This window comes from Ailuropoda melanoleuca, chromosome 8 (assembly GCF_002007445.2).
Source record: "Ailuropoda melanoleuca isolate Jingjing chromosome 8, ASM200744v2, whole genome shotgun sequence".
In the NCBI taxonomy this organism is placed as follows: Eukaryota; Metazoa; Chordata; class Mammalia; order Carnivora; family Ursidae; genus Ailuropoda; species Ailuropoda melanoleuca.
In genome coordinates, this window is record NC_048225.1 from 103,897,189 (window position 1) to 103,910,233 (window position 13,045).

The 13,045-nt window shown below is 58.2% G+C and overlaps 1 protein-coding gene across 1 annotated transcript; it reads right to left on the bottom strand.

The window, feature by feature from the left end:
- Window positions 1-3,301: 3,301 nt before the first annotated feature.
- LRRN2 (leucine rich repeat neuronal 2) lies at window positions 3,302-6,357 on the bottom strand. Its single transcript, XM_019798558.2, has one exon. The coding sequence runs from the start codon at window positions 6,116-6,118 to the stop codon at window positions 3,980-3,982; it is 2,139 nt and encodes a 712-aa protein (XP_019654117.2). The 5' UTR covers window positions 6,119-6,357; the 3' UTR covers window positions 3,302-3,979.
- Between the last annotated feature and the right edge of the window lie 6,688 nt (window positions 6,358-13,045).

Genomic DNA, 13,045 nt, shown 5'->3' on the forward strand with positions numbered 1-13,045 from the left:
CTTCTCCGTGAAGCCTTCCCGGAGCACCCCATGGAAGGCCCCAGCCTCCCACCGATCCTCTTCGTGACTTGCATTTTTCTCCACGGTCCTCAGGTCCTCATTGCCACCCTACGTACTATAGATTCTTACTCGTGGGCCCTGCTCACCAACGCTCTCCACTCGCGAACATGCAAGGTCCATGGGCTCAGGGATTTGTACCTGCATCCTGGTTTCCTGCCCCTGTGCGGCCCACATAGTTATGTTCATTCACTATTTGTTGGTTGGGAAGGAGGGAAGGAGAGGAAAGGAGGAAGGAAGGAAGGAAGGGAGGGAGGAAGGGAGGGAGGGAGGGAAGGAAGGAAGGAAAGGGAGGAAGGAAGAAACAGGCCACAGTGAGAAAGAGGCTGCTAGACTAGGGTGACCAAACATCCCAGTTTGTCCAGGACTGGGAGAGGTCCTGAAACAAAGGGTTTTCGGTGCTGAGACCAGTAACATTCTAATTGGTCACCTGCACTCACTTAGCCAAGTTTACGTCTCTGATGCGGGGACTAGGCTGCTAGCTCCCAGGAATGCCTCCAGCTCACTCTCTCTGCGTTTCACACAGCCTCCCACAAAGTCTGTCTGGGGGAGGACGCAGAAAGGTGGGTTGCAAGATAGTGTGTTTGCGCAGCGTGTAGTTGGCCAAGTGGCCACACCAGACGTGCTGATTGATGGAGCCCGTTGGGATGGTGGGGAGGCTGCACGGTGGGCCACGGAACTGTGTCCCGGCTCCGCAGTCTGAGCCGTGGATGAGCACGTGGAAGGCCGGGGACTCTCGAAGGGGCACGTACTAGGGAGGAAAGCTAACATGCTCAACAACTGGGCCGGGTTTTGAAATCGGCTCGATAGATGGAAATGACAGGCCCTATGTAACAACTTAAAATGTAAAGGGAAAGAAATATTGCTTTCTATTTAGGATTAAAAAAAGGGCCATCTTAAATGTACAGAAGAGACCAGGGTTAATAGCTGTTTTGTTGGTTTTAGACCCAGCATGTGAGATGCCCACACACTCGGTCCAGTGTGAAAGCGGAATCTCCCCACAGAGACAGTGGCTAAACCCTCTCAGCAGACTCCTGTTCTCCCGCCGGGCCCACGCCCATGAGCCAAGTACCCGGCTCAGTACCAGGGGAGAGTCTGCTTACGCTCTTTCGCTTGGCTTCCAGCTATTCCAGGACACAGTGCCCCGCAAAGCGCCACTTTCTTCCTTTCCCCAGTCGGCTATGGCCTCGCGGTGGCATCTGTGCGACAGAGAAGGGACCACTCCCTCCCTCCTCTTCCAGCTCACCTAATTTCTCTGGGATAGCCACATGCTCAGGACTGGGGTTCAGCTGAGAGATAGGATCATGTAACTGCAACTGTTTCTCCCCCCAAAAGGAGGGATTCATTGTCAAGGGCGCAAGCAGTGTAAGCCCCATGGCAATCGGGAGGCGGCAGTGTGCTGAGTCCCAGGAACTGTGAAGATGGAGCCAGGACCTCATCCCCTTTCCCCGGGTGGGGGGCTCACTGCTCCCACCATTCCTGCAGGGCTTCCTGCCTGCAACTGAGAAGGCTGTGCGAGAGGAAGGTTGCGAAGAGGTCTTCCGCCTTCCAACCTCAGACACGGTTCCTGGTGTTCTGAGCTGCCAGGTCGAAGGCCCTGGGCTCCAGCGGGGCAGGCGACCACTCTTTGGGTTGCTAGGACCCAGGCGCAGGGCTGGTAGGAAAGTTCTTGGGTGGCGGTGGAGGTGGTGATGGGAGGGGGCTGCAGGGCTGCCCAGGCTTCCCAGGGCTCTGGGGGCTGATTTAGGGTAACTGCACCTTGATTCTTCATGCCACGTGGGCCCGTCAAGAAAGGCAGCCAGGGCCCATTGTCCTAGAGGAAAGGGAGAGGCACCGATTTCCGACTCCCCTTTTTGGTGCTCAGCACGGGCCCTACCCCACGTCTTCCCCACAGAGCTCTGCATCAGGGTAACCCTCACCAATGGAGAACAAGCTAGAACCACAGGCCTGCTCCGGTCNCTTTCCTCACTCTCCTGGGTCAGAACCTACACCGTTACCCATAAACTGTCCCGGGCCTGCAGCGGAGGGAGTGAAACATTCCAGCCCCCACCCGCCAGACTCCAGGTTCTCAGAGGGTGGTCCCTGGACCCACAGCAGCGGCGGCCCCTGAACACTTCCTAAAAACCCAAATTCCCAGGTCCTCCCAGATCTAGAGCGGAGAGTGGCAGTGGGCCCAGCCACCTGTGTTCTGCTAGCCCTATGGGGGTCGTGATGCGGGCCCATGCAGCAGCCCCTGCCTGACAGAAGTCCTCTAGACAAGCTGCCACCGAAGGACTGCGGAGGGGAGCCCCGCCTGCGGGCTTGGGGTGCGTGTCCCCTTTCCAGTTTCCGTGGGCCCGGCGCTCCGTCCCCACCTGTGCGCACACTTGCCATCTCCACCGCGGCTTGGAGACGACTTGCAGCAAGTCCGCGTCTGTGTCTGGAGCACACGGGTGCTCAGCCTCATGTGGGGCTTCTTCGGTCTCAGGAGACCCGCGGCTGTTCCAGCTCCTTCCAGAAACAAGAGCTGTGCCCCAGGGGCCTCTGCTCTGGAGCTGCCGCCCCCCTGACCAGCCACAGCAGCCCCTTCCCCTGGGCTCTTCCGACAGATGCTCCTCTTCACATTTGGTCCTAAGAAGTCAATCTGTCCTTAAAAAAAAAAAATACTGCAAAAGCAAACTAGGCTTATTGCAAATGATACTGAAACGGACCAGAAGGATCAATGCAGCAATTTCTTTCTCGAACGGTCCTCCCCTCCCCAAATCCTCTATCACCCCACACCTTCTTCTGCCCCAGTGAGCCGAAGTTCTTGCTGTCTTGATGATTTGCAATTCTCTGCATGACTCTGCCTCTTGGGTTTGTTTAATTAGAAATAGGCCGGGAAGTGCTTCCTAGGCACTGGCATGTTAATTGCTTATCAGGGAAAGAGAAGGGGTGACAATGTTTGGTGATGGAAATTTCCACTCTCTCCACCTCTCTGAGCTTTTCTCCGTTTTCCTCTCCCACCCTCTCCTTGCCTCCTGTGATTCCTCCCTCTCCCGCTCTCTGCCCTTCTGCCCCCAGCCCTCCCGTTCACAGTTACGGGGACTCTGGGGAGCAGGCCCGGATTCAGACCTCCCGGGAACACCTGTGCCCTCTGTCACCATCTCCCTCTCCCCTCCGGTCCTGTCCCAGCCCCTCCCCCTGCCAGCCCCTGGGCCTGCAGAGATTCCAGAGCCGAGGGCTTTACAGGTACACTTAGTATTCAAAGATGGCATTCCTTTTGTTTCCTTTCCCCCCTTATTATTGTTATTCTTGTTTATTTTTATTTTTTACAAAACAGGAGAAAAGAGTGAAGTCGGCTGGGGGGAGGTGACACATTTCTCCACAAAGGTACAAAATTGCCTATAGAAAGTCAACCTCACAGTGCCCACCCGGGCTTGCCAAGATGAGGCATCCCTGGGCATCCCTCTCCCCAAACGTCTTTCAGATCTGGCTGGGGACCCACCGTGGGACCCAAGGCGGGAGGAGAGGCCTCCCTCAGCCCTTGCCCAGGAGGAAAGAGCAAGCAACTGAGACTGTACAAAGAAAGAGAAGAGGAGGGGGCGCGTCCTGTGGGCCAAGGGCCTGGGAACACAGGCAGGGGACATCCAAGCAGAGGCCCAGGAGGCTCTGGGCGCACAGACAACTAGGGAGAGGGGAGGCTCCAGCCAGAGTCCTTCCTGTTCCTCGGAGATGCTCGTCAGAATGTCAGCAGACAGGCCCCCAGAAGGTAACGGCGACTTTTTGGAGGCGGTGGGAGCAGCCCCTGGAGCTACAAAGCCCCGTCTGTCTTGGTCCGGCTGCCAGGCCTCAAGTAAGAGGGTCCGTGTCGCTTCCCCGGCAGGGCATCTGGCCCAGACTGCTTCTCTTGCGGTAAAAAGGAGTCCTAGTTATTTGTCTACTGCAGAGAGGAGGCTGAGCTTCAGGAATTTTGCAGCAATGGTGGAGACAGTGTTTCCCCTTCTGAAGACCTGGACAGCTTCCTTCCCGGATTCCAAGGCAGGACGAGGGGCGCGGACACCACTCGGACCGAGGGGGCACTCCAGCCCCAGAAAGCCCAGGCCGGAAGGAGAGGCCGCCCACCCACCCCCTGCCTGGGCTGACCAGTGCCAAGGTGGGTGGCTAGCCCAGCTGCCAGCAAGAGGACAGCAAGAGCCAGCATGGCTATGAGCCCGGGCCGGTCCCCTAAGGCTCCGTGGCAAGGAGCGGCCTCCTTAGTCCTGGTCCATACGCATGCCAACTGGGTGTGGGCATCAGCAAAGGCCACTTGCAGGCAGGCCCAGTACTCCGTGGCCTGAAGGAGGCGGGTGATGTTGTAGCTGTGGGTGCCCCTTGGCAGGCGGGCCAGAGCAGGGGCACCCTGGCCCCGGAGGGAGGAGGCTCTGGACCAGGTGAGGTTGGTAGAGACTGTGTTGGGTGGGGGGACCCAAGACAGTAGGATATGATACGGGTGGGTCTCCTGCACCCGGAGCTCCAGCCCCCATCCCTTGCGCCGGCCTGGCTGCAGGGGGGCCCGGCCAACCACCACACTAACCGTCTTACTGTCAGCCCCCACCAGGTTCTGGGCCACACAGGTGTATAGCCCCGCCTCTTCGGCCGTCACCCTCCGCAGCTCGAGGGTCCCCTCGGGGTACACCCGGTACTTCCTGCCAGCACGGGCGGCCGTTAGTCGAACCCCGGCCGGGGTGACCCAGTAGATCTCGGGTTCCGGCTCGGCCAGCGCCCGGCAGTGCAGCACCAGGCTCTCTCCGCTGGCCACCTGGACGCTGGGGGGGAAGCTGCGGGGGGAGATGAGGGGCAGGCAGTGGTCCGTCATCTCCCGGAAGGGCACCTCGCGGACGGGGCGGCGCTGCAGGTCCGGCGGCTCAGCACACAGGGTGGACTGTGGCTCGATGAAGCGGACACGGGTGCCCGTGGCGTTGGCCCAGCGGATGACGCAATCGCAGCGGATGGGGTTGCCATGGAGACCCACCTCCTGCAGGTTGGGCAGGGACTCCACCGTCTGCTGGTGCAAGGCACTGAGAGCGTTGTTGTTGAGCATGAGGGTCTCCATCTGGGGCAGGTGGTGGAAGGCGCGGGGGTGGATGAAGGACAGCCGGGGGTTGTTGGTGACGTCCAGCTTGGTCAGCTCGGGGAGGTTGACCAGGGCGAACTTGTCGATGGAAACCAGCTCCTCCATGTTGTTCAGCCCCAGCTCCTTGAGGTGCAGCATGTTGGCGAAGTCCCCGGGCCCCACCCGCTGGAGCGGGTTCTTGTTCAGGTCCAGGAACTTGAGCCCGGGCACCTGCTCCAGGGCGCGCCTGGGCACACGGGCCAGCTGGTTGTCATAGAAGGAGAGGCTCTCCAGGCTTTGCAAGCCCTCCAGGGCGTAGGCAGAGATCTCCCGAAGGTTCATGCCGGCCAGCACCAGGCTGCGCAAATTGGCCAGCGGCCGGAAGTTCATGTCCAGGATGGCATCCACCCTGTTGCCACCGATCATGAGGATCTCTAGGCTGGGCAGCATCTCGAACCAGCGGCTGTCGATGGCCCGCAGCAGGTTGGAGTTGAGGTGCAGCCGCAGCAGGTTGCCGAGGCCGGCGAAGGCCCCGGGGGCGATGCGGTAGAGCTGGTTGTGGTTGAGATAGAGCTCCTGCAGGCTGGCCAGCCCTGCGAAGCTGTGGTCCTCCAGCCGGGTCAGCTGGTTCTCCTCCAGGTGCAGGCTCAGCAGCTGGGGCAGGGCCCGGAAGTCGCAGTCCCGAGCGTCCGAAAAGCTGTTCTGGGACAGGTCCAGCTCCGTGAGGTTGGCCAGGTAGTTGAGCTCACTCTGGGCCACGCGGACGATGCCGTTGCTTTGCAGCAGCAAGGTCTGTGTGCCCGCGGGCAGCCCGGGGGGCACGGCTGTCAGGAACAGGTCGTTGCAGTCCACGGTGGTGGCCTCACGGTAGGATGATCGGGGCGTATACCAGGGCCGGATCTGGCAGGCGCACTGAGGGGGGCAGGGCACGCGCCAGGGTACCACGGGCACGGCGGCGGTGGCGCCAGCCACCCAGGCCAGCAAGAGGGGGGCCACGAGGAGCCTCATGATGGAGCTGCAGGCTAGGGAACCATCCACAAGGAGAGTCTGGGGTCCTTGCACTCTGAGCAGTTCGCAGGCTGAGGGTCAGCAGCCCTGCCAGGGCCTGGGGAACCAACCTCCCAGGACAGTCATTCTACGTGGGGATGCGTGGGCATCGCTTCTTACCCTCCCGGGTAGGGCTCTCCATCCTTGTCCGCTGGGGGGCTGGGCCGGCTCATTCATTTCCACGCCCCATCAGCACAGCCCTGGAAGAAGAGGAGGCAGAATGAAGAGGGGGCAGAGAAGCGGAACCCATCCCCTCTGCCCCTGTCACCCGTTTGACTCTAGAGGGCAAAGGAGCTGAGATAGGTGGGCTGGGCCACAGCCAGGGCACCTGGGTTCTGTCCTACAGCCCTCAGGCTTTATTTTATTTTTTAAAACTTATTTGTCAGAGAGAGAGAGAGAGAGAGAAGAGAGAGAGCTCACACAAGCAGGGGCAGCAGCAGAGGGAGAGGGAGAAGCAGGCTTCCGCTGAGCAGGGAGCCCGATTCGAGACTTGATCCCAGGACCCTGGGATCATGACCTGAGCCAAAGGCAGATGCTTCACTGAGTCACCCAGGCGTCCTACTCTTAGGCTTTAGTGTCCTCTTCTATTATCTGCTGGAGGAGTGAATCTTCATGAAAGGAGGGAAAGATTGAAACAAAGAGCTTCCAGGATAACTCAGGAAGGGGTGTACGTGCATGCGTGCGTGTCTGGAGAGGAGAGGGGATGCTGGCATTCCCTCATCTTCACAGTCCTTCTGAGCTGAGACATGTGGGAAAGATTCTCCGACCTTTCTCACATCTCCCCGCCTCCCTCCTTGGCTCACCGGGTAAATGGGTAAATGGAAAATAAAGTGAGAGTTTCTAGGCATCCCCCTGAGCAGTGTGGGTAGGGGGTGGTGGAAACAGTACAGATTCTAAATTCCAAGGTGGATTCTCAGGACTCTGGAAGTAGAAAGGCAGTGGTCCCTTAGCCCACACCCAGACCAGCCGGGGAAGCAGCTGGTCCTGCTTGGGGTCTGCTTGGGCTCTCCTCGTGCATGGCTTTGGTTTTTTCCCACTCTCCCTGCCCAACAGCCTGGCTGAGATCCCCGGAAGGAGGAGGGGGTTAAGAAGCCTAGGTCTGGGCTCCTCAGTGCTGCAGGTAAGGTACATGACCTGGCCCTAGCCCATCTCCTGGCTTCTCTTGCTGTTCTCCCACTTATCCACTGTGCACAACACTTTCGAGCTGTAGTTACCCTGACACGCCCCCCTTCCCATGTCTCCTCACTGGCTCCTAGACAAGGCCTTCTTGTTCTTCAAGCCTCAACTCAAGGTCAGTCACCTCCTACAGAAGCTTCTTCCAAACCTCCGCACCCTTGGCAGGTCTAAGGGGCCCTCCCTATGCTCTCAGAGCGCCCCATGCTCCCCTCTGCCCTAGCCCAGACCATATCTCATGGAAATGGCTCCCCAGCTGTGAACCTGTCTTGGTCATCACTGTGTTGGGAGCACATAGCAGGTGCCCAGTGAACGCTTACTGTATGAATCAATCTCTGTGGCCCCAGGGCCCCATCCCCCAGGAGGTCTCCCCCACCCCCAGTCTAGAATCTAAGCCACTGCTCTTTCCCACCTCCCAGGTATGGCTCATCCAGGCTCTCCCACAGACCCCAAGGCCAGGCGGCATTACCCTGGAGGCAAGTCCAGCCTTGGCCTACAACCAACATTGGGGAGAAACCAGGGGGCCTTGCCGGGCCCGGTCCCCTCCGGAGCAGAGGTCCCATTTAGGTAGTCTTCCACATGCGGGTATCAGGGAAGCAGCCCAGCACTTGCTGAACACCTGAGACCTGCCTGGACTCCTCAAAGACTCTAGATATCTTATTTCGTGTAACCGTCATAACGAGTTGGCAAGATGAACATTAATACCCCCAGTTTGCAGATGAAGAAATTGAGGTTCAGTAGAGGTTAAAGAACTTGGCTCAAGACACATAGCTGGTAAGCGGCAGGAGATGAGAATCCACCCAAGGCCAGAGTTTGGGCCATTTACACCACACTTCCTCGTCCACAGGCCTGGCTGCTGGGGCAGGAGGCTGGGTGCCCATTCTTGTCCCCTGGGGCAATGTCTGCTACCACCTTCTAGGCAGGTGCCTCTCAGCTGGCCAGAGGGGTTCTGTGCCACCTCACCCCAATTCCAGGATTCTGGGGCTGGGGAGGGGAGCAGCTGGAGGCAGGATCCTGTGCCCCGAGCAGCTTCTTCGGCAGCTATTTCTGAAGGTGGGAAAACAACCATGACTTAAAATGCACAGAGGTTTTGCGTGGGGGTGTGTGTGCCCTGATGCATAAAACTCAGAGCAAACAAACACACGTGTACACACGCATGCACGCCTGCATACATGTGTGGAGGGGAGCTCAGCGCACTTGGCCACCCAAGCCAAGGCCCGGAGGGCAGGAAGAGGGTAGGGAATTCTGTAGTCTGCTGTGTGGGTGGAGAGGCACAGGAACCAGCTGAGATCCAGGACGGCCCTGTCACGGGGCTGGACCTAGGCCAGTGGTCCTGCCGCACATACATACCAGAGGCCCCTGCCTCCTGCCTAGACCCGGCACGAGGGAGCAGAACCCACCAGCAAAGAGCTCTTACTATTACTTAGCCCTTCCTACCAGAGCACGCTGGGAAAAGGTACTGACTTCTCAGAGCATCTGCTCCTTATGTCTAAAATGAGGTTGTCATTAGGACAAGGGAGCTGAGTTTGGCACACACAGAAAGAGCTCAATAAATGCGAGTTCTTGTCCGGCTCCAGTCATCCCCCAGGGCTGGGAGACCCTGCAGCGACCGGACTTCTCAGGGGCAACACAAATTGGATCCTGTTGCTGAACGAGCCCCTACTGACCCTGCCCACTGTGGCCCAGCGTGGCCGCCAGGTGGCATGGGGAAGCAGCGAGCAGAGATAGATAAACCGTCACATTTTTACAGAGTGACACCCCCCCCCTCCCCCCCGGGCAGGACTGAAAAATGCAAATGATTAGAAGAGCCCAGGACAGTCCAGAAGCACAGAGAAGCCTGCAGGGGGTGGGGAGGGGTCTTCCACGAGGCTGGAGCATCCTCCTGGCTTCGAGGCCACTGACTGAGCCACAGGTGTCTCTCCTCCAGCACCTTTGTTCTAACACCTTTGTTCTACAGATGCTCAGCTGTGTGCAGGGGACGGAGGAACCACTTAAAACTTAATTAAAAGCCTCCCGAGACCAGCCTTTCCCTCTACCCCAGGCATCACCCTCCTCCTCGCCCCCGCTGGCTGGGCAAGGGGGTGAGGCAGAGTGCCTGCTCCTCAGCCAGGAGTCCGGGACTGGGGTTCGGCACCCAGAGAGAGGCAGTGGCTGGATGACTCACGTTTGGCCGCACCTCTGATCCCAAGGCTTGGCAAAGGCCCAGACAAGTCCTCCCTGTTGCTGTGGAGCGCAGAGCCCCTTCCAGGGAGGAGCACGGAGCTGCCCACTCACCTGCGAACACGGGTTCAGGCCGTCTTGCACACGCCCACTCATGCCCACTCATGCCAGCTGATTAGCTATCTCTGCTGGGAGCTGCAGAGAAAGCTAATTGTCTTTTACCTATAATCTGTGGGGTGAGTAGGAGTTCAGATGAGTGTGTGGACATTTTCCCCAACTGGATTACAAGCTTCTTGCGGCAAGGGCCACGTCTTACACGCTTTTTGTGACCCCAAAGCACCGAATGCAGGGCTGGGCACGCAGAGGGTACTTGTAAATGACACCAGCGGTGAAAACAGATGACCCTCCCATCAGCTCCGTGTGGAGGCAGAGAAGGGATTATTCAGTCAGGTCCTGCAGCGGAAGCACCTGAGGCTCAGAGGGCTTACGGGACTTCTTACAGGTTACACAGCTTCCACGGGTCAGAATTTGAACCTAGGTCTAGGACTCCAGAACCTCAGCCACCAGCCCAGCCAAGGTTTCCTGCCTGGTGGATCCAAGTCGGACTTATAAGGAGCAGAGCGCAGGGCGGCCCGGGCCGGGGTGGGGTGGGGGCTGCCTCAGGTGCAAATCCCTTCAGAGCTGACCTGGGTCCTCAGCTCCTCCTCCCCCACAGCCACCTGATGCCCCTCCCTCCCGCAGACACCACTCCTTGATTTCAGGCTAAGAGTGACACCCCCTCCCCACTTGGACAGTACAGGGAAGACACTGTCCCTGTGTGAGTGTGGCCGGCCCTGGCACCACAGGGACAAACAGAGCCAGCAGGCTGCTCATGGACCTCAGCCTGCCTTCTGATTGGGGACTGGGGGCTGCTGGCCAGCCTTGGCCTTCAGAGATAGGAGACTGAAAGTCCTGGGGCCACAGTCAGGGAAGCAGGGCTATCCACTCCAGGGGCCAATTTTCCCTTGCAAGAGCTGGCTCTGCAAGCTANGTCCCGTCCCGTCCCGTCCCGTCCCCGGCTCAGTCCCCGCGCTCCTCCAGGTGGTTGGTGGATGCGGAGTCTCTCCCTCCCCTCCCTCCTCCCCCCTTCCAGGCAGTCTCCACCCAGCCTCCCAGACCCAGAACCAAGGGTCCGGAGGGAGGAGCGGTGGTGGTGATCGATGGCCTGGCCTTCGCCGCTTCAGCGCCAGGTCCCCCTGAGCTGCGGAGACAGATGGGCAGCATAATTGAGTGTAGCGTTGATAAACTCCGGCCTCCTCACCGGCAGATAAGCGCTGGGTGGGAGGGGCGCGCGGGGAGGGAGGCCGGCCCTCCGTCTGCGCACCTGGCCTCCTGCTCCTCCTGGGAGGTAAGCCGGGATCCTCACTCCCACCTCTCACTGAATCACAGACAAGCAGGACCTCAGAGCTGAGGAGAACTGAGCGTTTATCTCCCCTTGCAGAGTCTGAATTCCATAAATAACTTATGCAAAGGAGGAGCGGTGGAGCGGAAGGAGCCTGGCTCTGCTGCTTGCTGTGTGACCTTGGGCCAAGCAGGCAACCTTCTGAGCCTCAGATGCCTGAGCTGAGAAGTAGGGGTAACACGCTCCTCGCTGAACCGCTGGGAGGAGCGCAGGAGGTCAGGTGTACAAAGCGCTGTTCGTTCCCTTCATTCGCCCCCCTCCCAGCTGCCTCTCATTCCATCTTACCACCTACTTCTCAGCTCTCACCTTTTGTGATAAACTTAAAAAAATATTTTGAAGTGTAACATATGTACAGGAGAGTGCGTACATGGCACTGTCCCAAGAGCACAGCTCCATGAATTTCCCTATTAGTAGGTACCCGACAGCCACCGAGCAACACAGGTGTAAAGATTTCCAGTGCTCCAGAAGGCTCCCAGGGGCCCCTCCCAGTCAATATCCAGCCCCCACATGCACTTAACCGTTGTCCTGACTTCCATCACCATCAATCAGTTTCATCTCTTAAACCCAGAATTCCCCTTCCTTCTCCATCACAACTTGGGACCTGGGTCTTTGGAAACGCTTGACTCTGGCTTTAGGGAACTCCGGAACTTCAGAACTGAAATTCCCTTACATCATCTTCCTGCGTCAAAGTGGGCTACGTTTCTCAAAGTCTCACACTATTCTTTTTTTCTTTTCTTTTTTTTAGAGAGAGAGTGAGAGAGCACATAGAGTGTGCATGCGAGCAAGCAGGGGAGGGGCAGAGGGAGAGAGAGAATCCCAAGCAGGCTCCGTGTCCAGCGCAGAGCCCAATGTGGGGACAGGGTCTTACACTTAATCAGCCATCCCCAGGAAAGCAGAGAACCTGCTTCCTATTCCCCTTTCTTGTTCTACAATTCCCAAATCTGGAAATCGCTCTACACCTTAGGTCCCCCGCTCCGGTTGAGTCCTCAGGGCCGGGCCAGTGAGTGCCATGTGCCCAAGGCAGGAAGATTGCAGGATGATGTCCCACCCCACGCACCCCTGGCCACCCTGTGCCTCTCCTCCAGCCTCCCTTCCCCAAAGCCCTGCAGGGTCCTGGCCACCTCCTGGGATGGCCCTAATGCTTCATTTCCACCACCAAACTCCTAGGTCTTCTCATTACAGAGAGTGGGGCACCAGCGCGAGGACAAATGTGGGGGTGGCCAGGAAGGAGAGGCCCAGACTCGCTGCTAACTGTCCCCGGTCCTCTTCCACTCGACTTGTCCCACATCCAACTTCCACCTTCTCCTGCTCTTGCTTCTGCCTTCCCACGTCTGTCCCTCAGCACCGCCGTCCAGCAGTCTCCAAGACCACACAGCTCCACCACCTTGACCCTCTCCCCCACCCACCACAGTGTCTGCACTTACTTTCCCCTCTCCATTTCTTGTTGTGACCCTTACGTCAGCCTCTTGGGGTGCCTCCCGCTCACCTCTCCGCGGCCGTCCAGTTCCCAGACACCCCATGCTCCCGAGAAACTGGACTTGCTGCTTCCTTCCACACCCGGGGGCCCCTCACTCTGCAAAGCCCTTCTCCAACTCCAACTGTGAGGTCCTCTTCAGCCATAAAAGCCCGTCCCCAATGCCGCCTCCTCTGTGACACTTTCCACAGGTTTGACTCTCCCACTGCATCGCAGTCCCCGAGACTCTTAGAATAGACCTCCTCCAGATAGCACCCTCCTTACGGTCAGTCTGTGAGTCTGTCTTCCCAACCCGGCCGTGAGCTCCTGGAGGAAAGGGGGCTTTGTTATAGATTCATGTGTCCTTGGAGCCCCGTGCGGGGCACACGTTCCCTGTGGCGGTTGGAGGTGTTCTACTGGGTGCACTGTGAATCTCAACCCATGTAGTGGATCAGGAAAACAACTGAAAGTGAGTCACAATCCGCATTAAAAAAAATGAAATACTATAGAAACTATCATTGACTGTGGCTAGACTAAGCACTGTTTTGAGAAGTTTTATCTCTGTTTTACACACACACACCCACACTTGTGCAGTCAGGAACATGATGCAAAAACATGCATTTTTTTGCCCTTGGGTCACCGTGATAAAACCTGGAAAACC

What these genes read in the sequence shown, in the direction of transcription:
- LRRN2 (XM_019798558.2), bottom strand. Translation starts at nt 6,118, where the DNA reads ATGAGGCTCCTCGTGGCCCCCCTCTTGCTGGCCTGGGTGGCTGGCGCC.